The sequence below is a fragment of the Takifugu flavidus genome, chromosome 13 (assembly GCF_003711565.1).
Source record: "Takifugu flavidus isolate HTHZ2018 chromosome 13, ASM371156v2, whole genome shotgun sequence".
NCBI lineage: Eukaryota > Metazoa > Chordata > Actinopteri > Tetraodontiformes > Tetraodontidae > Takifugu > Takifugu flavidus.
The window spans coordinates 4,660,579-4,687,220 of NC_079532.1; the positions used below are offsets into that span (position 1 = coordinate 4,660,579).

The window sequence follows — 26,642 nt, forward strand, 5'->3', positions numbered from 1 at the left end:
TTGTATCTTTTTTTTATAAATTTGTATGGAGTTCAATGAAATAGGTTGACTGATATATATATTAAAAAATGGGCTAATTTCTTTTAAAACATTGCAGGTTACACTAGCTCTAGCTGTGATCGTTAGCCTAATACGCTCTCCAGGCCGCACTCTGTTCTGTGTCTGCCAGTAGTTCATGAACATTTTGACATGTTTAACAGAAGCAGCTACTTCATTAAAATGAGACATCCCAAAAAAAAAAAAAAAAAAACCTTTAATACTTTTCTACATATCTTTATGCTATTAATGGTGTTTTATTTCCTTCTAGTGTAAAAATGTGGGAAAAATAGTTGTCTTGTTTTTGAGAAAACATTAAAGTGCAAAATGTTGCAAACGTTGTCCTGGCATGGGTGGTTGTGTGATAACGGACATGGTGTTTGCTATAGCAGCAAATCTTTATTTAAAAAAAACAAACAAAACAGCCTAAACACAATGTGGTGTGCTTTTTTTTGTAACTGACATGTAAAAAACATGTAAAGAAGAATTTTGCCACAGGATGGGGACAAAACACCTTAAAATATTGAACTACCTGTAAACCACTATTTGCCAAAGAACCTGCTGATGAAAAGGCAGCATAAGTCACGTATTATTTGCTTTTGCACTCTGACAGTTGGAACTCTATAGTCCTAGCCTCAATAAATCCCACTGAATTCTTGAAAATGAGCCTACAGAACACGCCCCGCATTTCCAAAACCATTTAAGAATGAGTTAAAAAGTAAACATCTGTACAAAATAGGTACAAAATTCAAATTAAAGTGACAAAAGGGGAATCTCATTCAAAAATGTTTTCAGCTCCTAACTGCATGACAAACTCAGCTACCAAAACCACAACTCACATTGAAATAATTGTGTCAACATCAAAAATGACTGTAAGATGACATTTAACATGCCGGTGTGACCTTTTACTAGGAAATAACTACGGATAACTTTTAAATTCACAGTTTTGTCATCCCAGTGGACATTAGGAAAATCTGTAGCAGATCTGTTGACGTCCAGTTGTTACACTTTGTCATCTGACCTAAACCTGAACTTAGTCTTCGATCTTGAGCCAGCCTTTTTTATAGTCTATCAGCAGTTCCAGGTAATACCTCCACTCTGGCTCACCATCATACCTGACTTCAAATATGGTCTTCAGAGGGTTTGCGTGGGCCTCGTGGACACGCAGCACCTCTCCCCTGTACCAAACCTCTGATTTGTCGTCTTCCTCATATAGATGGTGAATTGTCTTTCCCACCAGGTCTGGGTAGTGGATGCTCCTGGCCCGCTGGACTGCTGAGCGCAGGATCCAGCCTCTTCTGTGCTCAGCGCCGTAGGAGGTGGACAGGTAGGGGCAGTATTTAATCTTCAAAAGAGGTCTTTTGGAAGAGCTGCCGATGGGTCTGACGGCGCGGCAGAAGCTCTGCTTTCGCTGCCGCCGGTGGGTTAATTTAGGTGCCCTGATGTCCACTTCACTGTCCTCGGTCTGTGAGAGGGGACGATCTGAGATCGCCTGGTACCGGGCCTTTTTCCTGTTCAGGTTGGTGCCAAACATCCTCCTGAGTTTGAGGATCACGCCTGAGCCGTTTTTGGCTCCGGCGGCTGGTTTAGCCGCTGCGGTCGACCGAGGCAGGAGGCTTGAGGCCGTGTGGGCTTCTGCATCAATGGGAGAAACTTCCTCAAAGTCTAAAGGACGCATCCATGAATTATCGAATGTCACGCTTGCTGGAGCATCCCGCTCTGCGTCCACAGAGTCAGACCCTCCGTCCCCAGGGCCACTTGCATCGTCACCGCCACGAGTGACCGTCACACCTCCGTTTATCTCGTCCACTTTCTCTTCATCAGTCAAACTCTCGTCCAAAAAGAGGCGCCTCGAACTGTGCTTGATCCTGCTTTTTGTTTTATTGGTGGCTTCAGTAGATTCTCCTTTTGAGGTCTTGATCCTGCTTTTTGTTTTATTGGTTGCTTCAGTAGATTCTCCTTTTGAGGTCTTCAGAGGCCTCAGTGAGCAGAACTCTGTGGGCGAGGCTGGTGAGGTTGGTGAGACTGGAGCCTTGCCGATGGTGACCTCAAATACTTCATCTTTCACTCTGGCTGCAGGATTATCCGCATCTAATCCTGCAATACAAGGAAATAAGAAATTAGGATTTTTTTTTACCCATGTATGCGAATACAAAAATGGCTGAAATGTGCAGGATTAGTGATCAGGGAAACAAGTGGGCACGAGAGCGTGATCTTCCAGAGACAGCAGGGTGAGATAGAACAAAAGGTTGTTAGGGGGTTAGAAAACGAGGAAATGTTCAGTGGAACACTCATAGACCACGTGAACTGTTCATGTCAGCAGTGAATGGAAATTCAATTAAAGCTCTAATCAGTCAGTGACTTCGGCCTCCACTTAAATCTGTGTTTGAGGAGTGCAGGAGAGGTTGTTTACGAGTGTTACGCTCTCTAAAAGTGCCTACTGGGCTTTGAAAGACAAGATAAACTTCTAATTTCTATTTATTTTCAAGCCCATTGCGATGCAGCCAAACGGAAAAACCGCTACAGGGTGTTGATCTCTGCAGTAAACACTGCTGTGCATCAAAAAGAAAAAAGCGTGATGTAGAAACCACCTGTTTTAGGATTACCCATTACACCACATGCAACCTAAGTGGCAGATACGGCTGTAGATATTTCCTGCCACAATTCTAAACCGAGGTGGAGCTCCTTGGTGGTTTAGTGCAATAACAGCAGCATCTCGAAGCCCTTTTATATCTTTATTTTAAAAGACTCAAAGGAGAGGCAGACAGCAGAGTGGCAATCCTGGTTTGGTGTTTGACAACCGTTTAAAGTTGCTCAATTTTCAACATAAGTAATGTATCCAAAAGGCACAACTTATCTTACTGGATGGAGAAAATGCGGTTTCATATCTTCGTTTCTGTGGGGTTAGCACGCGTGACATATGTGCCGCGATAAACACGGGTGATAACAGAATTCGACTTGCACAACTCTGCCACAGAAACATCTTGCACACTTCTCACACTGCTACTATGAGATCACGATGCACAATCATCGACCTCAACGTGACATTGACGCTGAAAACAAATGCCGTTCTTTCCTCGGCGTGCAGAAGGGCTGTCACTTCCTTCCTGTTGCAAATTTGATCTAGCAGGCGACCTCGCGCTGAGTGGGCTTTCCAAAAGGACCGACCACGCCACGTCTTTGCTTTAACCCCTTTCTCCATCCAACCAGGCTAAAAAGGCTCTGTCCTATGATTAGTCATGAAGGAAACACCAGGTTCCTGAGATTTGGTGAGAGAAAGCAAAGTGTAGCGAGACAACATAAAAGATAAATATACCTTGGCCTTCTTTTTGGCATCGGGAGAGGTCGATTCTGTGAAAATAAATGGATTTTATAATGATTTTTTTTGTGCCGTTTATTATGATTCTTTAGCTACAAGATGGCCAATAAACAGGCAAATCAGTAAATTGCACCATCATCCTGAGAAAAGCAGCAGAGGCTGCTGCTCTGACAAAGTTGTACAGAGTTTGTTAATACAGAGAAACTAAATGAAAATTTCTTCCTAAAACAGGGTCACTTGAATGAAATTTATATTTTTTGGCTGTTGGACCCTTTAAAAAACAGTGACTGGTTCGTGTCTTTAAAAAAAAACCAACCATAATAATACAAATGCTAATGATGCATTTCAGGGTTTTAAAATATATAATATCGCATTTAAATGGGGATAATTCACGTGGTGCTGTGCTACAATAAAACCCTGGTTCCAATTACATTATGTAACTTTTCATTTAGGTTCCAGTACATATATGGTGCCCCTTTTCCCACTGTTGTTGCTTCATGCCTTTATTTTCCTTCAGAAATACTTCTAAAGGTTTAAGTTCATTAAGCAACATATGACAACGCCTCCGGATCACGCACTTACCCAGATGTTTGGAGATGCAGGTGTAATACAGGATGTTGATCAAGTCAGCATAGATGTCGGGCAGGTGCTTGAGGGACATGAGTCTCCGGAGCCTTGAGGAACACGCTCGTTTATGAAGCTGCAGCAGGATCTTTTCTTCGGAGAGCGTGGTGGGTCGCAGCTCCACCTTGTGCTCCTGAAGGACCTGGTCAATGAAGCTGCTCTGGACCATCGGAAACAGCAGCTCCTTCAGCACGAGCATGGGGAGAAACACCGTGCTCGTGCGCATGACGTGTGGAAAAGGGCAGCGTGCCTGGGCGGTGTACTCCTGCAACCTCTTGAGGAGCTCCTTGAACACCGACTTTACTTCCTCGTTGAACCAAAGCTCTCGGGGTTTGACCCCTAACAAGGAGGGCATGTTCTTGATTTTGCTAGAGGGATATGCTATTTCAGTGAGTTCCAGCTGCGACAACAAGCTCCTGAGCTCCTGTTCTGAAGTGGTAAACACAGATTTGGAGATTAACTTATAGAGGGAATGGTGCAGTTCATAGAAGTGCTTGCGAACCCGCAGGTGAACATCTAGATTTGATACATCTTGGGTGGTGGGCGGTACAGGCGGCTTGTTTGGGGCTTGAGCAGGGCTTAAACATTTTGCACGGGGGACAACAGTATTGGAGGTGGCAAGTTTCCGACACGGTAGACCGTTTTGGTAATTGGCCCTGTGCTCCGTTGGCTCAGACGGAACTTTGGGTTTTTGCTGACAGGCGTCCTCCGCGCAGCTCTGCGGAGACGCTTTCATTGGCCCTTCATCAGGGGTAGGCTTATCTGACATCTCAGCATTATCAACCAAAGGCTTCATCTCAAGTTCTTCAGGATCACATTTCTTAATCACCACTAAGGATTCGATGCTGGATGCAGCCATCTCTTCAGAGTGTTGACCGCCGGCCGTCGTGGGGCAGCCCTGCTGTTCGACGGAGTTTTCAGCAAAATCCTCTTTTTCTACTTTAATGTCTTGGGGCTTCCGTATTTCTTCCAGAGGTTTCTGGGCTGGACTGCCCACACAGTCTTCTTTGGAGTCTCGACAGACAGGCTGATTTACACTCTGACTCTTCCTTTCACCCCACACCAGCGGCTGCATTTGGACCGCAGGGTTCTCCAACAGGACAGCGCTGTGAAGGGTTCTGCCTGGATGAAGAACTCCAGAAGACTGTATGTGTACTTGGTAAGGTGCCAGGCTGAAAACAGTGTCAATAACAGGCATAGGAGGTGACTTGGTTGCATTTCTAACTGATGTGGTCTCCATTTCCTCCATCTTTTTGCATTTCTTGAGGGGCTCATCTTCAATCAAGTCTGTCTCCTCTTTGACTTTAATGGGGGGTGAGGACTGAGAATTACTTCTCTTTAGGCTACTTAAACAGGATACAGTGTCGTTGGGCTTACTTTCTGTTTTGATGTTCGTTTGGACGTTTGACTGATCATGTGCTGCTTTGTTGCTCTGATCTAGGTAGTAATGCAGGGACGGCTGCAGCTGTGAGACGAGGGAGATGGGATGGATGCTGGGAAGTTTTGGACACCTGACTTGGCCTCCACTCGGGGAAAAAGACAGGAATCTCTCCACATTCAAGCCAGGTGTTTGTAGGCCTGGTCGGTTCAGGCTGCTGGGTGGGTGAAAGAGCCTGTTGACTGCGACGCCAGACGTGGCCACAAAAGGCTGGTTTGAGTATCTGGGAGGATTACTTTGTTCTACACGGAAGAACGACGAATTAGCGCCTGATCGGCTGTCACCGAGGCTGCCGCTGTCTTCGTGCAGGCTGGTTGCAGAGGCTAGGTGGTAATCTGGGCAGAGGTTTGTGGGGGAAAAATGCACGTTATTAGAGTGCACGACAGGTGGTGGTTGCACGCGTTGCCTTACACCTACATTCAATCTAGGACCTCCATAACATGGGTAACCAAAACCCTGCAATAAGGCACCATGTTGAAAATGAGGCAACGTAGCTTCACTGTGAAGAGACCTGGGCATCAGAAAATGTTCCTGAGGGGAGGGAAGCGCATGTTTGACTGCAACAGGGCTGTCTTCCCCGGGCTTGATACCATTGTTTTTACACTGGCTCCTGTTTTCCACCTCCACGTCTGCCTGGCTGTAGTAGAACACTGGGCGCTGTGTTACATGGCCATATTTGGTCATGGGAGAATGTTCCTGATAAACCTCTGAGGTCATATGCTCGTATGCGTGATGGGAGGGGAATAAGTTAGGATAGCCTCTGGGGGGGGGTTGCTGGCTCTGCTCGCCAAAAGAACCGAAGAACGTGCAGGGGTATCTGCTGTAGTTTGGATTAATGATAGAAGGCAAAGGCTTCCCCCTGCCCGGGCTGCAAGTCTCCATCCTCTTCATCCTCTCCACACCAGCATCAAACTGCAAACCTCTGCGCTGCAGCAATGCCTCCTTTGCCTTCTTCTGGACTTCGGCACTTTCGCTGTACTCAGCATCGCTTTGCATCCAGTTGTGCTTGTACACTGTGTGCGGTATCCTTGCATAGCCAGGCTCCACAGAGTATCGTCCTCTCACACAGCACAGCTCGCCGCAGCAGGGATTGTGTCCATAAACTGGTTTAGGAACCGCCAGGTAAACCGGGCTTCCAGGCTGGGGTGTGGAGTCATTTTCTGCACTTCTTGGTTTACTAAGAGCAACTGATGGAACTGTGGTGGTGGAACTACTGACCCCAGGACTTTTGGTGTACAGTGTAAAGCCCTGTTTTACAGGAGCGGCATGCAAAGTGGACAACACAGCGGCGCCTTCTTTTGAAGAATTGCTGTTTTGTCTGAAAAACACGTGTTGTTTTCCGTCCATGCTAGCAAGGTGACTCGTGCTACCTCTACCATCCAGCAAAGAAGTCTTTGAGCCGTTCCAAGGGGGTGTGAACTGGGATCCTTCTTTTGCCCTGGGGTCATAATGGAAATAGGCCTCAGTGTAGTGTGGTGTTTGCTTTTCAAGGTAATTAGACATCGTTTGTGGATTCGACAATGCTGTGGGTGCTACCAGACCATCGAGTAACGGCATCTTGAACTGAAACAACGGGTTACTGAGCGAATCCACCATCTGCTTGTCTGTGTCGAAGCTTTGCACTGAGGGCAACAAGGTGGCCACAGACCTGAGAGCACGAAAAGAACAGTGCTGATTAATATCAAGATTAAACAATCAAACCTGAAAAACAATAGCAGGACAATAAACACTTTGCATTAATAATCGAGTTGATGCGAGGACCACCTGCTTGAGGCTCCGTCTGAAAAATCTTGTGCCTCATCACATGTATGTCACATACTGTCAAATGACGAGCACTAGTGGAAGCACCAAGAAGTGCAGGAAGTCGCGTAAAAGTTCCGATTCTAGTGTGAGGATAAATTGTGATTTCAAAGTTTCATGCATGAGCCATTCGTGTACGTTAATGGCAAAGAATGCAAAGCATTTCCTGTAGGTGTTAAATGTGACAGCCCCCCCACCCCAAATGCAGCCATAAACAAACCTGCGCTCATGTTGTAGCCGCCTGCATTACCACTTATGGTGCTGATGGAATAGCACTGTGGTTCAAAGCGGTCTTGACTCGAGGACGACGTGTGCAACTGATGACAGTATCCTCGTCACAGGGGCTCAAGTCTGCCTGCAGCATTTAAGAAATCACATTGATCAATGCCACGCACGCTTCTTAGCTCTGAGACATGCTGCAACTCTGCTTTTATGAGAAATGATCCTGCTGTGTGGGCGGTCCAGAAAACTAGCAAATAAAGCAGTTTCTTAATATAAAGGATAATGTGTCAGCTTGGACAATAATATAATTTCTGCAGACAACTAGTTGCACAGATAATCAGTCCGTAATGATGAATACAAGTCTAAAAGCAGTCAAACCTGCACTTTGTATATCAGCCTGGTGCCCCCCCCAGGACAGGATCATCTGAACCATTCATTATTCACTCATTACTTCAACTTGGTATTGCCTGAACTCCGAATCACCACAATGAAGCTTTAAAAGCCCTGACATATCAGTGGATAGATTAAAAGAGTGATCAAAGTTAGTCAACACCCCGTGGTTGCCTGAATATATTAAAGTTTGACGTCACACGAGATTAAATGACATTTCTACAGATGACCTCATCACATGATGGGGTGTTTATCATCATAAACCCGTCAGATCCACCGATCTTTTATCACGTGTCATTGATTTTATCATGACAAAGGTTGTATAAAACATAAAAGTAGATTAAACCCCGAGGTGGATGCCTTAAGCTTCCTACAAACCGAATCATAACCGCGTTTGCGCCGTTTAAACGCGTGAAGAGGAAACGAGGTGAAACAAAAGCAGGCGGCGTGTGCATGTGCGTGTTCGTGCTTCTTCCGAAAGTCTCAAACCACGTGGGGAGACTAAAACGACGGCGAAAGTTCGTCGCCCGCCCTGAAGTTCTTAAATTCAGCGGAACTCCCGCGAGTCTGACCTAGAACTTCATCCGACGTGTCTCTGCGAAAAACGTTTAATTCAACACGAGGACGCGCTCACGCAACAGCCGCATGCATGCATTTGCTTATCGGCGCGGACAGGCACCAGCTTTTCTTGTTTTGTCGGAAGAAATGTCCCGCTTTAATAACGGAAGACGAACCAGGACGAAAACAAACACGTATAATCTCGATGTCGGCGTGTGCGTGCGAGTGCACGCGCGTGTGATTTCCATAAATTACAACAACGCGGTGGAGGCAAAAGTTTCACATCCTCCAAGCGCGCACCACTGTGGCTGCACCTCATTTTTCCATCTTTTCAAGCTGTTTTGTCGCCTGACTGTTTTGTTACGGGTTAACTCTTGATGAGTTTAGTTTAGATTTGATGAGTTTAGTTTTTTTATTACAGTAATAATAAATAAATACAATGGAGTTTAAGGTGGAGCGTCTTCTTACCACGGCGCTGCGCTGACTGGAACGATTTCCAAAAACAATCCATGAAACTACATTTGGTCGCAACTCTTCTGCGTTCCTTCACAGACGCTCGGTCAGGCCGGACGCAAAAGAAGGGGTGCAAAAAACCTCCCCAAAACTGAGATGCTAAGCTGCCACAAGGCTGCGGCGGCGCGCCCCAAATCCACGCCGCGATTCAAGAAGTTAACAAACTGAAGGAAAGACAAAAAGAAGGAGGATGGCCTTTGATCAATAGGCGGAGTCACGCCCCTCGACGGGCTTTTCCTGCTTATCAGTGCCATTATCGTTACTTTGGCCACTTTCATGGTGTTATTGGCTGAGATTCTGATGGCCAGGTAGCAACTGGGGGGAGGGGGCGCCTGCTGCCCTCTGGTAATCTTGGAGTCGCGTCATGCATCAGATAAAGCACCTCTCTTATCTGTCACTGTGTGCCTGCGTGCACGATTTTCCACTTTTTCTGCTACATATTGGTCACATTCCCGTGAAGACATTCCGGGACGGGTCATTTAAAAAAAAAAAGAACCCCACCCGGATGTTGATGGAGAGGAGGTGAACGTGGGGAATTTCTAAAAAAAAGAAGCAGGAGAATGTTTTTCTTTGTTCCAACAGTAAAATGCTGTATACAAGTTTATCTTGTATTATCATATTCTGATTTGTCTAAACATTTGTGAATGGACTATTATGTTTGTAGGGAAGTTGTAGTGTATTTTTTCCTTAGCTCATAAGGCTATGGAATGTTTGTGTGTTATTTCTTAGTTCAAAAAAAGGTATGTGATGTTTAAATGACTTATGAGAGGAATATAAAAGCTATACTTAAGGGAATCTGAGAATGCGAGCATCCGGAGGGATGGTTCTGTCTCTAGGGAATTTAGGCCAACCTGAAAACAAGAAACCTCCAGTAAAAACGTCAGATGCAAGACGGAGGAGGATGACCACAGTGGCATGGAACATATGGAGGAACTTATGTTTTAAAAAAAAGAAGCTATCCGGTCACCAATAGAAAGTAATAAGTGTAAGAGTAAACTACCATTTTAGACACCAATAGAAAGGGTTAGTGGGCAATAATGTAAAAAGTAATCCACCAATAAAAAAGTAGAAATATATGAGTAAAATTGGGGGTAAAGAATGGTCTTCCACGCCCAGAATTTATAGTATAAAAGACAGACACAATCAGAAGGTTTTTAGTTCTTCCTGCGTTTTCTTTTGGAATTGCTCATTTTTCCTCACTATTTTACTTCTTGTTTTTTTGCTAATAAACTTTTGGCCTTGACTCCTGTGCTCATTTTGGACTGAATATTTTGATCACGAAGACGAGGAAATCTCCACGTCAAAGTCTAATTATTCAAACAGTGCCGGAGCAGCTGGTGTCTGAAGGTCAGGTCGATCTTGGAGCACGTTGTAAATGTCATCTCTTCTTAAATTAGTTTTCTCCTTTTTTAAATCAAAGAGAAGGGCTTGGGGGAAAAAATATAGAACTAGAAACTTTTCACCCCGGTAGAATGCGGGGGAGGGAACTATGTGCTGCTCCCACATAAACCGGACCTTTCGTCTCCATTAGAACATTCTTTCAACTGAGTTATGGCATAAGATTATGTCATGGGATAGATAGAAAACAGGCCCAAGATAGCGAGAGAGCTAGTGCACGCAGTGACACCATGCCCTAACGCCCACATTTTACAATAGAAAATGTCCCGTCAGCATATAACGTTGGCTTGTTCTGCAGGACCACTCAGGCTTTGTAGTCCGTGAGGAAGAATAAAGCTCTCTGGACTCAACATTGATGGACTCCAGCACTTTTTAGACTCTTTCTGCTTTCCTCTTACACTGTGAATCCCCCTCTTCAGGAGTCTCCCTCTCTGTCAGAATGCCCATGTTGTCCTACTCTCAGAATGTGGTTAATGTTTCACTGGGCTAAAGTTTAAAATCAGGTCAGCCATTAACTTGAACAAACTGCCTTGAATTTTGCCGAAAATAGCAGGAAGTTTTAAAATAAAATGCAGGGCAGTTTATGTGACCCTAATAATTAGATAAAAGGGAATATAAAATAGGATTGCTGAGCTGAATTCTTCCATTTGCCCGACTCGCTCTGTGGATGAGTTCATGTCTTGCTGGGCTTGCATCATGTCAGTCCCCTGTCACCTGTGAGCTGCAGCGTCCAGAGGGGCTCTTTCCGTTCAGTCTTGACAAGTTGGCAGCATCGCTTGGTCCCCGCGGAACCTTCCCCCAGGTAAAGAGAGGCTTGATTGAGGAGACAAGGCTGGGATCCCCCCCGTGGACTCCATTTAATGTTGCCATGGTATTCCTGTAGCTCTGGCCCAAACAACAGAAAGCATGAAGGGTCTGGTGGGGAGACAGGAGCACGAATCTTTGTGTATGTTGAAGCCATCAACCCCCCCAACCCATTAGCAGCAACCTGTTCTGTGGTTGTGATTAATGAAGTTATTTTCAGCTATTTAAACACAGTGAAAACGTTTGTGAGCAGGTACAGCCGCTGGTCTTCTTCATGCTGGGGGCATTCTACTATTCTGCTCTGCAGATCCTCTCAACATTTGCCAGGCGGGGCAGGGAGAGATTTTCTGAAAACTCTTGCGATCTGATGTGCACGATGAGCCATGAGACCTTATGCACTGTGTAGTTTGAGCAAGTCATTTCCAAAAGTTGATTTCAAGTGAGGAATCTGTTTACTATCTAATATACATAAATACATAAAAATCCTGGAAGATCTCATTCATTTTTAAAAGTAAACATATCATCTCAGAGACAGGTTTTGGCTTCGAAGGTTCATTTTCTTCAGGCAAATGAACCAGTTTGTGTACTTTTGCACTGAAATTTTTATCCGGCATCAGTCTAACTCCAGTTGCCTCTGTTGTGGTGTCACTGTACCAAGTGTTTTTTTTAACCTTATAATGACTGAGCTTCTGGGTTGTCATGAGAATAGCAGGTGATCCCCCGGGATATGGAGTCTGATGAAACACTTTTAAATGTTCCCCGAGGTCAGAAACCTGTTGAACCTGGAGTCTGCACAGTCTGTGGCAGATGCCCAAAGAATCGTGCCCAAACGCAAGAAAAGGCTGGAAACCGAACAGGCGTACTGGTTCTACCTGTTCTCGGCTCACCCGAGAATATGAGGGCTTGTCCAGTGCTGTTCAGGGCAGGCAGTGTAATGTATTTTTCCTTGGCTTGGAAAAGTTATGTTATTTTTAAATTAGCTTATAAGAATGTGAACAATGTACCGTAATGTGTTATATTACGAGTAGACCTTGAGACATGAAGTCTATGGAATAAAGAGAGTCTCTGCTCTAATGATGATCTGACAAATGTCATACGTAATGAGTGATTGATGATGAAATATCTGTACACTATAGTACCTGAAGCCTGTGTATCTATTCTTTGCAGGCCTTTACCTCCTTAAGACCTCAACTTGTTTTTCAGCCAGTCCTGGTTCCATCTCACATTTGTTCAATATGTTTCCTGCGACTTTTGTCTTTTCATTAGCTCGTGATGGATGTCTTGTTTCTTTCCTGTATGAGCAGCTGCTAAGCAGGGATGCTGGGGCCCAGAGGCTCCTGATTGTTCTTCTAATGAGAATGTGTACCATGAGGCCTTCCTCCTACTTCCATTTTTGGTAATAATTGGACTCTATGCCATTTGGTTTGCTATATTGTGTTATGAGGTCAACAGAGAAGGAATGTGTTTACTTGACCGTATAAGAAGGGGTTATCGAGGTAAGCACTTCGGAGATCTTCAATACCTCCCTTGGGCAAACTGCAATGTCCGATAGATGCCTGACTGTTCTCTCCAATAAACATCTCTTATAACCAAGTCGGTGTGAACGAAGATTCCTTCCTCATCAACACCTCTCGACTACCATCAGAAGAAATTTACCACAACACATCTCTCTCAATGATGTATGAGATGTGATAACAATGAATAACACTGTACGAAGTCATTAATGCCAGGTGCTGGCCAATTAGTGCCAGGGGGGACTGTTACGGAAGCACTAACGAAGTCTGCGCCTGTTGTTTTTAAAAAACCAAAGAGAAGCATTCCTGACACCAATAAAAATGAATGATGGGAAAGTAAGCGCAAAGGGGGAAGACATCGCCATTTTAGACCCCAGTAGAATAGGTTTACGATGAAGCCACGTCAGTAGAAAAATCCACCAGTTGAAAAAAGAAAGGAAAATTATGTAGGCAAAATAAGGCGTAAGGGGTGGTCCACTACGCCTGGATTTTAGGGTATAAAAGATGGACACGAGACACTGGGTTTTGAATTCTTCCTTGGAACTCCCTCGGGAACGCTTACATTTTTCTCTGTTGTACCATCTCTGTTTTGAGAATAAACTTTTTGAACTTGACTCTTCTAAGCTCATGTGCTCATTTAGACTTATTGGATTTTTCTGATCACGAAGAAGAGGGAATCTCCACGTCAGCAGGAGTGATAATTCCAAACTTGAAAGTCTGGCATTATGTCAGATCCATGTATTTGAAACAAGAAAGATAGGTTGACTGGAAAGAAAGCCGCTGTTGAACCTTGAGAGTGGGGCTGTTGGTTGTTTCAGTGCTTCCGGCGCGTCTGAGAAATCCACGTGGTGTTTATTCACATCGAGTGCACCTGCACACTGCGCACTCCTCTGCAATGCCGCCAAGGCCTCAGCGACAATCCCCTTGTTGTTCTGGCTGATGTAACTCTTCTGGAATCATGAGGGGAATCACGAGGCAGCCAATGGCAGCAGGACAAGTTTATGACCGAGTTGCATTTGGGAGCCACTCACGTGATTCCATGTGTCATGTCCTCAACAGCACTTCCTCAGTTATTCCCCCTGGTTGATCACTCACCACATTGACTATGCCCACCACTGAACTGGATGGAGAAGGAATGGATGTGAAACATTATGTGGAATATGAATATAGATCATTTAATGGTTTTGTAAATAGACTGGTGTTCCTATAACAGAGAAACATTCTATTGATTAACTTCATTAAAGAAGTTACATTATTTGGACATTTGAATCCAATCTTGCAGTATTTTCCCCCCTATTTTGTCAGGCTTTTGTTGTTTTTCCTGCCAGGTTTTATTTATTTATTTTATTTCACTTGAGTTATCTTTTCCCTCAATAAACAACCCATTATCCCCATTTCCTCATGACAACAACCAGGAAATGTACATCAAAGTCTGAAGATAACTTGACATGGCACAATTACGAGGAAGAATCCCTGAAAACACACTGTCAAAAAGAATTTTAAACGCAAAGACTGAAAGCACAATTTGAGTGAGGTTTGATTTTGACAAAAGTGAAGAATTGGAGGTATTAGAAACAACTGTGTTTAATCCCAGTTCTCTGCTTCTTGTCAGTAAAGTGAGTGTGCTTAAGTTTGCCCTCTGGGTTTTTAATAACACTAATAACCCTCCAGGAAGTAAAACATTAAAATTAGAATAAAAGTTGACTTTGCAAATATTTGTCAAACTACAATAAGCCACAAACCCTCATGGGAAACTGAAGGAAAAAAAACATTTTGTCTTCAGTCCAAATCTTTTTTTAATGTCAAACAGCAACTTTTGATACCATCAGACAAGTGTAAGAGGGACATAAATACCCACAATGCCTGGGTGGGAATATCAACACCTTACATTTTTCATTACAGACTCAGTAAATAACCATGTCATTGGATTATTAACAGGCACAAAGATGGTAAAGAGATCTTAATCAAATTTAATGAGATTGTGCTGTACAAAAACAGCATGTAGACAGCTAGCAAAATAAATACTGCACCTTGAAAGAACAGTCATGTAAGGGTAAGGGTAAGGGGGTTAAAGACATTGCCTCTTGCTTCAAAAGTCCCATTCAGGTCATCCTAGGGTACAGAAACATTCAGAAATGACACATTCCTTCTCTTGTATGTCTGTGTATGAGTGGTGCACCAGGTAGCAACAGTTAGCGCTCAAGGTCCTGTCTCCAAAGGGGATGGAAATTTAAATCTACAAACTCTCTCTCTGGAACTAGATGTGTCCCCCAGATTCTGAAATTACTCATCAGGATTTTTCACATACTCTTTGACAACATTGACAATAGTTGAAACTTCTGCCATGGCGCCTTTACCTACAAAACAGGAAGAGATTTACAGGATTACTGAGAGCACATATAGATAAAGAAATGCACAAATACAATTATTCGAACATGAGGTCAAAAGTTTTGAGCGACATCTCACACCTATGAAGGCAAATAAAGACCTTCACGGCTGTGTTTAATTGCAGGTTTGTGGTTTCAGTGTATGCATGAAAGCAGTAGGGTAATTATTAACTCGTGTGGGCCAGAAGGGGGAGGGGCTGCCATACAGAAACAAATATAGCAGGAGTTATAAGGTCAAAGGGGATGATGCGTAGTGGTTCAGAATCTGCACGGACAACATACTTGAAGGGTTTATAGGTGTAGCAGCAGCATGTTCAGTTCCACCTTTGTAAGGAGCACTGTTCAAGCCGTACACTAGCAATCCCCACCCCAAAAATGACTTTAAAGTGCAGTTGGAATGTCCCCAAATCATGTCCAATCTGGTGAATCTACCATCTAACATAATAACATGGGAAAAAGTGAAAGTATGTTGACTGCACTGGAGATCCGGAACATTACACTTCTAAGTATTGTGCTTTGCCTTTGTGAAGTTAGAAACTATTTAAGGAAACACCCTCATATTCAAATCTGTCCGGACGAGATTAACCTGCACTGTGTATTATTATCATCTTAAGTGTCAGTGTTTCCGTGCTCACTGACATCATTGTTGGACCCAGGTCTAAGACAACATTTAGCAACATGCCTAAGATGCACTACAGTTTGAGCACTGATGTCAATATTTCCTGCACTGTTTTCACTTCACTTTTTCATTCCCCTTTCCTCTCCTAATTTGTCAGTTCTTGTCTTGCCTGCTGCAGCCATCACTGTGATAGTTTAAAATTCAAATGATTACATTTCAATGTGGAGGAGTTCTGCGATTTAAAAAAACAATAAAACAACCCTCCCTGCAATAACCTTCTTCAGCGAAGAATAACTGAAATGACCTAGTTTTCATTATGCAAACATTCCTGTTATCTGGCAACTGTGCTGTCTATTTTGTTCCGTTTTAGTCAAACAAAAATGTTTTGTTGTAGGATTTGTTCCAGACTAAATGGCAGCTATTAAAAATAAGGTGCAGTTTGGTGATGGAACTGACCTTCATCCCCACACACTAACTTCTTAAAAATGCAAGGAATTTCAACATATCCAAACTCTGTTAGTGTGGATATCTGCTGGGCAGTTATGGGATGATGCCACATAGCTGTATTCATTGCTGGGCAGAAGAGGAGAGGGCGGCTGCTGTCCCACGCTCTCACCACGCAGGTCTGTCAAAAAAGGCACAACATTTTTAGAGAATCTACTCTTCTCAACAAAATGTAATCAATTTGAGGAAAAACCTCCCCTCCTCTCACCAGCAGATTGTCACAAATGCCACTGGCAATCTTTCCAAGAGTGTTGGCATCAAGTGGCGCCACCAGTAGCAAGTCTGCCCAACGCCTCAGCTCAATGTGCAACACAGGGTCAGACCTGTGAGTCCACAGCTGGAACAGAAAATTGCTGTCAACCGTGCAACTACCGGTAGTAAAGACTCACTTCCTTCCCTCTTTTTGGAAGATTTTTTGAGACAAATTTTTACATTTTCAATCACGTGACCAGACTTCAAGTCCCTAGACTCCAATCGTGATGACCTCACACACCAGAAGCTGTCATTTAACTTCATGAAAGTTAAATGACAACACATTTAAATACATTCAACTTGATTATGCATTCTTGATAGAAATTAAATTCAAAAAGATATCGTATAATATAAGATAACCTACCTCCCATTCATCTTTGTCACTGTAGATCTTTACCGATACTTCTTCAGGGTTATAGAAATGCTTGGCATGTTCTGTTGTGACCACTTTTACATCCACCTACAAGCAACAAACAACAAAATGCTGAAACATTGAGAAAATTCTTCATAAAATCACCAATGACTCAACTGGGGCATTTTCGATATTAACATCCAAATACTGTAGTGCATGACTAGATTGCCATCCTGCAGCTTTGGTGAGAATGTGTAGAAATAGATATGAAATGATGGAAATATACTTTACAAACTCACTCCAGGAAGTTGAAGAAGTTGGGACACCAGAAGAGGAAGCTTTAAAGCTGCAACACTGCCCGTCACGCCAACAAGTATGTTAAATCTTTCACATGATTTCAACAACCCTGTTTTTTGACAACCGACACCATTATCGGTCTGCATAGTTTTACAGTTTCACATACGTACGAATAAAATACAAACAAACAAAAACACCAAACGTGTTCTAATATGAGAAAGCCCTACAGGTTAAGGCCCAACAACACCCTACTGGTGCGAAAACAACTACAGTTAAAAGGCGCCTTAACAAGCCGGGAAATGGGATCAAACAGCAAATATGAAGATCAAAGTATGAGAGACACTGTGACCCTTGACCTTCCAAGGATCAAGCTCTGGGGTCAATTAGCACCCTACTATCCCAGGTAACCATGTGTTACTGTTTCTAGCCACTATACGGTGCTGTCGGTATCCACCGTAAGACCACTGTCCAGTCTCAGAGTTGTGAATAAACCTTAAAAACGTATTGGGTTTGACTTTGTTAATGTGTTCCGCCCTCCCGAATCCTGTTAATCAAGCGAATCCAGGCCAACACGTGGTGCTTTGAGCATTCAGAGCCCTGCCCAGCAGCAACCTTTGTTAAAGAAAGAAACTTCAGATCTTCAAGAGCCTTGATTTTCCAATCGGAATGATAGTCCATAATCTGCTGCTTCCATCAGCGATTCTTTCACCGAACACTCGAACTGTCACTGTTTACGTTCTTCTTCTTCGTCTGAGTATATGCGACGGTAGCAGACTATGATAGTGCGTCACCGCCACCCTGTGGTCTATGATAATAACGACAATGGAGTACATCCCAATATTTACATATGGTATGTGATACGTAAACACCTTTTGTCTTCTCTCTCCACTAAGAACCTGAATCCCCAACCTGATGACCATAACTTGTTAATGTAATTTGTCCTTATTTAAAATAAAGCTGGGCTAATCACACTCTCCAGAGGAACCCCATTGTCAACTGTCACTTCTCTCAAGTTTCATTAACACACCTTTTCATAGAAAAATCATACCTTCTCTGCGTGAAAAATTGGGTCAATTATAGATCAATCCTCCTTTCCATAATTTCTGCCTGGACAAGATGTTAAAACTATAGTTCTATAATTTGCTGCAATGGCCTTTCCTGATTCCTAATTGAAAATGCAACTAGCATTTAGACAGTGTATAGCATAGTATACTAGGCGACAGTATAAATGTATGGTATAGTAGTATATGGCATTATCGTTTATATATTACACGTTTATTAAAGTTTACTCACTCACACTCACACACTCACACACACACACGCACTATTTTTTTTAAGTTCGCAGCTTCCGTAAATATGAATGACAGCCAATCAGAAGAGCCACAGCAAACAGCGCCGTCCTCTTGTGCACGAGCACGCTCTTACGCAGTCAGCTGGTGAGCGCGCACGTCCGCACACTATTCGAGCTAGGTCATTGTAGCGCATTACCAGCATGAAGGAAACATATTGCAGTCCCTGACATTGATTTATGAAGAATTTCGTGTTTTCCTTTCTCTGTCGATATAGATTTGTTGACAACGATGTTAACACCTCTCGTTTATTGGGCTCAACGCCATGAAGAAGTTTACCTGCGAGTGGAGCTAACAGACGCACAGGTGAGCAAACGAGTTTGACAGAAACATGGCTGGAACCGCCACTGTCTGCAGAAAATACTTTTGGACAAGAAAAAAATGAAAAGGAACGGAATTACTAAAGCAAATAAATAATTACGTGGTCTGTTTAATTTATTGAAACCTCTTCATTTGCTTTTTTTTGCAGAATATTGACATTCGTGTGCATGAGAAAGTGCTTCAGTTTAGAGGTAACTTGTATTCTGTTATTATTTGACGTAAGGAAATATAAGTAGAGAGTATAATAAGAGCAAAGATCGTGGCTTTTCCTTTGTGTGCGCAGCCCAGGGATATGGTGCAAAAGGACATCATGAATACCATTTTAGCCTGGAGTTGCTTTTACCAGTGAAGCCAGAGGTATGTGTCCATGTTGTAAAAATAAAAGAAATCCCTGGGCAGTTTATGTTTGAATATGTTTGCTTTCTGTTTTGGAAATGTGTCCAGGTAAGGTTCAGATCCACCCAACGGCAGGTAAATATCACTGTCCAGAAAGAGCAGAGAGGTTGGTGGGATAGACTTTGTGTGCAGGAGCGGAAGCCAGTGTTCCTGACCCCAGACTTTGACCGCTGGTTAGATGAGTCTGATGCTGAGCAGGAAATCAAGGAAAAGGTCAGATTTATCTTTCCTTTGGCAACCTGAAAAACTGACTCCAAGGTGTATTCGTTTTAACATGGTTATCATTGCATGTTTTATGACGTAAACAAGGAGGAGAAAAAGAAAAGGATGAGAGCTTCAAGACATAAGAATGAAGGTGAGTGCAAATGCATTCTTCTTTTATCTGTGTTTACACTTTATTTAAACATGCACAACTGGTGAAGGTGCATTAGCTGTGTTCAAATGTATGCATGGCCTAATTAAATACTTTGAGCACAGTCCTGGTGGTTAGTTAGTGTAATTACAGGTTTGTCTTTAAAAATGCCGCCGCTCTGTGCAAGCCAAACTTTGGCCTTTTATGCAGACTCACATGCAGTGTTAACAGTCCCAGTTTGTATCAGCTGCCATGTTTTTTATTTTTTATTTCAGGCTTTATCACCCAGAAAACAGTGTTTCTATTTGTTTACAACCTGCTGCAGTTTGTTGGTTTTTCATGGATTTTTGTCAACATGTCTGTGCGGCTCATTAGATTCGGAGAAGGTAAGGACATTTCCCCTGACTCACCATTCCCCCACCCATAAAAGCCCTACAAGACTTGTGACCTGTTTCAGATTCGCTGTATGACACATTTCACACCACATCAGATGTGATGTTCTTCTGCCAGATCCTGGCATCAGTTGAGGTCCTCAATGCTGCCTTTGGTATAGTCCGGACAAGTGTTGTCCCCACTCTTATACAGGTATGGTGTGAAGTTTAAGTTTTAAATGTGATTGAAATTGCTTAAACACCAATGTTCTTTCAGGTGGTTGGAAGGAATTTTATCCTCTTCATTATTTTTGGTAGTCTGGAGGAAATGCACAGCAAACCAGTGGTGTTCTTTGTTTTCTATCTGTGGAGTGCCATTGAGGTTGTCCGGTGGGTATGCATTTATTCATGATCCCAGTAAAAGTAGAAAAGAGCCTCTCTGAATGGTGGAATCATAACTAACTGGGTCCTTTTAGCCCTATTTAAAGAAAGAAAATCTTGTCCAAAACCATTTTTAGAAAACATAAAATTGGGCGGTAGTAGCTCAGTCTGTTGGGGACTGGGCTGAGAAGCAGAGGGTTCTTGGTTCGAGCCCCAGTGCAGACAAAACATGAAAGGTGTCCCGGTAGCAGGGGAAGGGGCCAGAACACCTTCAAAGCAAGGTACCGAACCCCCAAATGCTCACATAAAGCCAGGTGATGAACTGGCCAATCATCCAGGGGTGGACCCTGCCTTTGCATCCTCCCCATGACCCCAAAATGGATGAAGCAGTTAAGAAGATGAATAAAATGTCTTCTGCCAAATCATAGTAAATAGACAATAATTACAAATTAAGAAATTCTGATTAAAGCCCTTGGTAGTGACTAAAACAAATGATCCAATGTCTGACATCTGGAGCAGTTTGAGGTTGACTGAATAGTCAGGTGTTACCTTTAAAAGCAATAAAGACAACAACCAAAACTTGTATAAACCTAGAATGCTGATCATATTTCAGGTATCCATTTTACATGATGAACTGTGTGGATGCCGAGTGGAGAATCCTTACATGGCTGCGTTACACAGTCTGGATTCCACTTTATCCACTGGGGGTCTTAGCCGAAGGTGAGCTCCTTACCAAAGCTTGGAAGTAAGATATTCCCAATGTTACAGCACTAACGTAACCTCCAAATCTTCCATCTAGCTGTTGCTGTGATTCAGTCCATTCCCATCTTCGATGAAACTAAACTTTTCAGCATTCCTCTTCCAAAAGCCGTTGGTACCTCTGTCAGCTTCTCTTACCTCCTGCACCTCTATTTAGTCCTTATGTTTCTGGGTGAGCACTCTAAAGAACTCTAAAATTAACAATGCCATCCTACTGGGCTCATTTTTGCTTCTTGCACCCCTCCAGGTCTGTTTTTCAACTTCCGCCATCTTTACAAGCAGAGGAAAAAACATTTCTCAAAGAAGAGGAAAGAAAATTAAAGATCAGCATTGTCTGTGATACTTTGATACTCACCAGCTTCAAAAGTCAGATCAGGTCTGTTTCTATAACCTAAACACCATCTCTGATCTCATGAATGTCGTATACTGTAATTGCATTGGCAGTTCTAATTTGACTGCTTTATTGACTATTTGGTTTGATCTTGCAGTTTGTGGATAAACATTTTGAAGTCCTAAACTGATATTCGTGATTTTGTTTTATCAAATATTTGACCTTTTTGTTATGAATAATTAAGAACGTGTAAAAAAAGAGACAAAATGCGAGTCCTGAACCAGCAAGCAAACCTGTGGCTGATCTTCAAGTAGGTAAATAATGCAGAAATCATGAGTCCACACAGGCTCAAATAAACAGTCCATTAAAAAAAAGCGTTTTGGCTCAGCTGGAGAAGTCGGTGTGCATGGGAACAATATTGTGATCAAAAGCTGCATACTGGGAGTCACCGGTGCTGGCCAGTTTGAGTTGTTGTGCAGCATGAGAGAGCTGGAACGCAGCATCTGGGTGGGCCGAGTCCGGCAGCAACGTGCACTCACGCTCCAGCAGGTCAGCTACTCCCTTCAGGAGCTCCCAGAATCCAAACGCCAATGCAGCCTTCCTTAGACGATTTAGCTCCTAGCAACAGGTTTGAATACAAAATAAGCTTAAAGCAAATAGCCCAACCTTTAGAATTTAGCATTTTTTAACATTACCTTATAAAATGTTTGAGTTTTTTCTGGAAGTTTCCTTGCATTCCTCAAGATCTTCTGTACATCAGTCTGCATAATAAGAGTTCAAACAACTGACCCATGTTTTTACTAGAGGTCAAAGACGTCATCGTCCTCCTTTTCTTCAAATGTGACTTAATTTCTTCATTCCTTTAATAAAGAACCTTATAATACCTGTAGTCCACTAGCCTTAATCCACACTGTGACAGTCTGGGCGTAGCTTCGTTTGACTTGGGGCTGCAGAGGAAACGGGCTTTTATTGTCGTCCTCTCCGTAGGGATTTTCAGTAGCCTCTGAAAATTGCAGTTAGATCTCAATCAAAGCAGCCAAACTGTGAATTGTGAGTCTCTTGTGTTAAAGACAGAAGTAAATATAACAGTTTACATCAGAGTGTCCTTTTAAATATTAGATTCAACAAAAAAATGATTAAAATAATGTTGAATAGACAAAAGGTTCCACTGTTTATACAGAAAAATTACACTTGCATGCATTGAGACACATGCAGGGACTAAAAGATTACCTGATATTGGTCCCAAATGGGAGATCTTGCCCAACCAAGGGAGAGGCTCTGAACCAGGCTCAAAGATTGACATCATCAGGTTCGATTTCTTCTTGCTGTCTGCCTGGGAGTATAACATACCGTACCACTCGGCCCTGAGGAAAAAAGCAAGCTTGGCTCCAGCTGTTGCTGTGTAATGTTCTTACAGTACCAAGCCATGATTCATGGAATTGTGTAAACAGCTGTGCTACGTCTTACCCCAGCTGCACCAGGGCCACCATGCCCTCAACTTTCAGGCTGCCATGCAGAAGTACACAGAAGTTGGGACTTTTGCCTGCCATTTGACTGGCTGACGGTTCTTCCTCAAGTTCTTCTGTGGTTCCAGCACCAACGTCATCCATCTCTGACATGAAGCAAAGTTAATATACAAACCTCTCAGGTTACATTAGTAACCAAGAACTGCTTCATGAAAGACTTTCCACAAAAAAGGCGACAGTATTCATATCAGATTATTATGTCAGTCTCCTCACTGTCATTTACTGGGTCAGCTTGTACTGACTGGCCTTTATACAGGACAAATATATAGTTTTAAACATATAATTCCTGTAGTTTGTACCTGTGTGACTGTATGGTTTGTTTCATTGTCTTTTTGTAAAACACAGGCTCTGCTATCATAATGTCAAAGAGTCACAGTCATAATGCATGATAGAATATTCAACGCTAACCTTTGTTTACAGCAATCGGCAGTACCAAGTGTCTGGATATAACAGGAGGACTGCAGATGTCTGTGATTTCAATAAAGCCCACAATCTTCAAATCTGAAATTAAACAGCAATAAGACATTTAATTAAAAAATAAACTATACTAAATGACACCACAAGGTTTAAAGCACATCTCGGTGGATACCTGCATTAACTGACTGAGGAATGGGCTCCACCTCTTCATCAATTATCACAGGCTCAGGTCGAGGGAACACCTGAACATCTGACGACAAGTTCCCACAATGAAGGACAGCATGGAAGGGTGAGTATGCGTGATCAATCAGCCTCCTAAAGACGGTCAACAATACTCATCATTAAAGGTTTATAGAAAATAGAAATATCAGGAAAACAAGGTTGTGCTTCTTCTTTCCCCCTCAGTCGTACCCAAACATTGCCTGTACACTCTTCATGCAAAGTGCCCCGTCTACAGTGAATATCTGTCCATCACCTCCGCTGAGACGGAGGAGCTCCTCCAAGTTGTTCATGGTATCACTCATCTGTAACTGCAACAACACAGCAACAGGAGTCTGAGTCACACTTGCAGAATTTCCAGGGATGTTTAAGAACCTTATCGTGCACAATAGAATTTTGCCATGTGACGCGTAAGTAAACGCATGAAGTAATATAAGCGACAAACAAAAAGATTGTCACTGATATTGTGACCAATGACAGTTTACATTTCCAAGTATCACACTGTTGATATTAAATCTTTTAATAAAAACAGCATTACCTCCTCTGCATTAGCAACGCACATGATGTAAAGTTTGGTTGGGAATGGGAAAGGGAGCGGAAACTTTTTGGCATCCCCGCGATGGTTCAGTGTTTGAAGCGAGTGGCGGAGAGAACCCTTTCCAATGCCAAGAGATCCATCAGTAACTAGCACCACCTGTAGGATAAAGTAAGAAGTATGTGAACGCGAAACTAAGTTAAAATCAGATGTTTGCACGCGTGACACTAGCTCTCCAATACCTGACAGGGACAAGCGTTCCCCCACTCTTGCTGTACAACACTGTTAACTCCTTGAAGAGCTGATTCGACACAGGTCTTGTCATAATCATCGAGATTGCTCAAAGCTTCCTGGAGATGAAAGAGTCACTAGTAAACACTTGACTAGGTGAATTAATATGAGGCAGGGCTCACCTGTAGTGCATTGTAGTCTCTGGTAAAGGGGACCAAGAGTTCCCAAAGGGAGGAAAATGCCATCAGTGCCGTGAACTCCAAGCGATAGTTTGAAGCCATGTGTTCAAACAACATATTTAGTCCGTGTACCGCCAGGTTCTTTCTCTGAAAGTCTTCGTTTCCCTCCAGAGACACTGGTCGTGTCATGGACAGAGACACGTCCATTAAGACTACAGTAGGCATGGCTCCTTGCTTTTATAAACCCCTCAAAGATAGAATGGGTCCAAGTTATCTCCAATGTGCAGCCCCTAAATAAGAAGAAAGAAGCACTGTAATAACAACAGAGATGGGTTTTTTTAACTGTAAAACACCTATTTAACTTTGTCCCAACTGTCCTACGTTCAAGTACCTGCGTTGAAGGTCTGAGGACAATCCAGTCCCATGAGGTGTATCAAGTTATCAAAATGTGTCAACAGCTATGGATGAACATCTCAAATTTGCTAGTTCATAGTTAGCTCCACTCCAAGCCCTATGCTTCACTGCCATCATCACGTAAAAGAAAAAAAACAATCAATTTTTATGTGTTGCTTTAAAGGCATTTGATCATGTGAACCATGCAAAGTTATTAAAACAAATAAGCAGAGCACACCAAATAATGCAGGTGGAATGACAGATGATAGATAATTAGCTACTCCTTTCCTTGTCAGCAGTGGAGTCAGACACTAATCGTCACTGTCGTATATGTACAAGCAAATGTATTATAAATGTATAAATTGCATGCATCTGGGTGCTGCCCCGATAAAGTGAAACTGACTCCGTTTAAAGCTTATTGCACAGCACTGTACACTTAAAAAAAGAGCCTACAGATACTGCAAGTGGCACACAAGTACTCTGAGAATTATGTTTAAAAAGAACCAAATGGACCACTGAAACGTTTTTGTAAAACGCTCTCCACTGTTTTTCGACGTTTTCAAAATCTTTTGAGCGAGTCACTCTATCAATTTATTACACTGCAAGTGTCGATGCCGTTGAAAGATTAACTTTTCAAATTGGTGAGATTAGTATACAGGAAATAACAAGCAGTGACCGAAAATAAGAGTAAAGAACTCACCACTGGCAGACAGTTAGCAAATGCTGGCCAGGTGTCTAATGAACGGCGGCATTGGCTAACGCTGTAGATAAATACCAATCAAAAGAATCTTTATGATCAGTATTCATCAAAGGCAAAAACGATATCATACGATTAATAGCAGGAAAATAGAATACGATACATGCCATCCAACGCTTCTTTTGCTATTGTGCGTAATTAATGTGTATCATCCCTAGCTTGTCCGGGTGGCAACATTACACTTTACAATAAGTAGTTCCTGTCTATATCTTTAGAATGGGGTAAAAGGGGTAATGCGAAGTGAGCAGGATATGCTTTAATTAATAAACCACTATAACCTAATCGAATATTAATTTGTCTACGGTTTATTCGACCGATGAAATAACAAACAACGCCAAATCAAACATCAAAATCTCGACACGTCTTGACAGATGGTGGCGGTATTGCACCATATTGCACGACACCAGTGCGTTTACCTGCAGGAACGACAGGGACAACCTTCTGTGCAGTTATTTGCAAGTCGTTCTGGGGTATCAGCCCCGTGTAGCTACTAAGAAAGGGTTTTTTTGGGGGGGGGTACGTAGGTTATGTTTTAATTTGACATTGGACTGATTTACTTCTTTTATATACACAGTTTTGTTAAGTCAGGCAGACTTCATCCAGCAACTGAGAATTTAATTGCTGCAAATTATATCACCCTGGTTCTGAATGGCTCTATTCAGACATCCGCTGTAAATCTTACAGATCATTGCAGATATCTGCTGTAAACATTAAATCCTCAATATTAAGTCCTCAGCAACCAAAAGGCTCCTGCCAGGTTGTCACAGGTAGAAGATACCTAGTTTCTAAATAGTTGTGGGCTGTCCCCCACCACCTGTGCTGTATGTCTGCATTGTTGTCTTAAGCAATCTTAATCAATAATCTTTTTACTATTATTTGACCATTTTTGAAAACCAGCTGAGTTTAGTTGTGATCATGGTATATGTTTAAAAGAAGTGGACTAAGAGCTCCCTGAAGGAATCCAAGTTCTGCGTGCTGCTCTGCCTTCAAACAGCAGGGGCTCCAGTTCACATTCAACTTGATGCCACGTTATAAATGCAGACTGTTACAAAGCACAATCCGTGCTTTTTGAAGTAGAGGGTTGACTCAATTCAAAGC

The 26,642-nt window shown here is 42.7% G+C and overlaps 4 protein-coding genes across 5 annotated transcripts; 1 reads left to right on the forward strand and 3 right to left on the reverse strand.

Moving 5' to 3' along the window:
• Positions 1-719: 719 nt before the first annotated feature.
• Positions 720-9,116, reverse strand: c13h15orf39 (chromosome 13 C15orf39 homolog). Its single transcript, XM_057051152.1, has 5 exons — positions 8,856-9,116; positions 7,438-7,572; positions 3,938-7,065; positions 3,353-3,387; positions 720-2,133 (listed from the first exon to the last, which is right to left on the reverse strand). Exons 3-5 carry the CDS (start codon positions 7,011-7,013, stop codon positions 2,128-2,130), a joined length of 3,117 nt encoding a protein of 1,038 aa, XP_056907132.1. The 5' UTR covers positions 7,014-7,065; positions 7,438-7,572; positions 8,856-9,116; the 3' UTR covers positions 720-2,127.
• A 5,271-nt stretch (positions 9,117-14,387) lies between these two features.
• Positions 14,388-17,796, reverse strand: ppcdc (phosphopantothenoylcysteine decarboxylase). The gene is made up of 5 exons (XM_057051172.1): positions 17,030-17,796; positions 16,743-16,838; positions 16,335-16,463; positions 16,079-16,247; positions 14,388-14,973 (listed from the first exon to the last, which is right to left on the reverse strand). Exons 1-5 carry the CDS (start codon positions 17,171-17,173, stop codon positions 14,900-14,902), a joined length of 612 nt encoding a protein of 203 aa, XP_056907152.1. The 5' UTR covers positions 17,174-17,796; the 3' UTR covers positions 14,388-14,899.
• A 653-nt stretch (positions 17,797-18,449) lies between these two features.
• On the forward strand, positions 18,450-22,176 carry hacd3 (3-hydroxyacyl-CoA dehydratase 3). Its single transcript, XM_057051171.1, has 11 exons — positions 18,450-18,682; positions 18,846-18,888; positions 18,981-19,054; positions 19,142-19,306; positions 19,403-19,448; positions 19,721-19,831; positions 19,903-20,030; positions 20,094-20,206; positions 20,811-20,917; positions 20,997-21,128; positions 21,204-22,176. Exons 1-11 carry the CDS (start codon positions 18,608-18,610, stop codon positions 21,275-21,277), a joined length of 1,068 nt encoding a protein of 355 aa, XP_056907151.1. The 5' UTR covers positions 18,450-18,607; the 3' UTR covers positions 21,278-22,176.
• ints14 (integrator complex subunit 14) lies at positions 21,401-25,715 on the reverse strand. Of its 2 annotated transcripts, XM_057051166.1 has the most exons (13): positions 25,488-25,715; positions 24,786-24,915; positions 24,398-24,684; positions 24,227-24,334; positions 23,988-24,143; positions 23,642-23,760; positions 23,403-23,545; positions 23,222-23,314; positions 22,755-22,899; positions 22,518-22,651; positions 22,172-22,290; positions 21,983-22,048; positions 21,401-21,905 (listed from the first exon to the last, which is right to left on the reverse strand). In XM_057051166.1, exons 3-13 carry the CDS (start codon positions 24,617-24,619, stop codon positions 21,672-21,674), a joined length of 1,539 nt encoding a protein of 512 aa, XP_056907146.1. In that variant the 5' UTR covers positions 24,620-24,684; positions 24,786-24,915; positions 25,488-25,715; the 3' UTR covers positions 21,401-21,671. The 2 variants fall into 2 exon arrangements, with proteins under 2 accessions (XP_056907146.1, XP_056907145.1); XM_057051165.1 differs by lacking the exon at positions 24,786-24,915.
• Between the last annotated feature and the right edge of the window lie 927 nt (positions 25,716-26,642).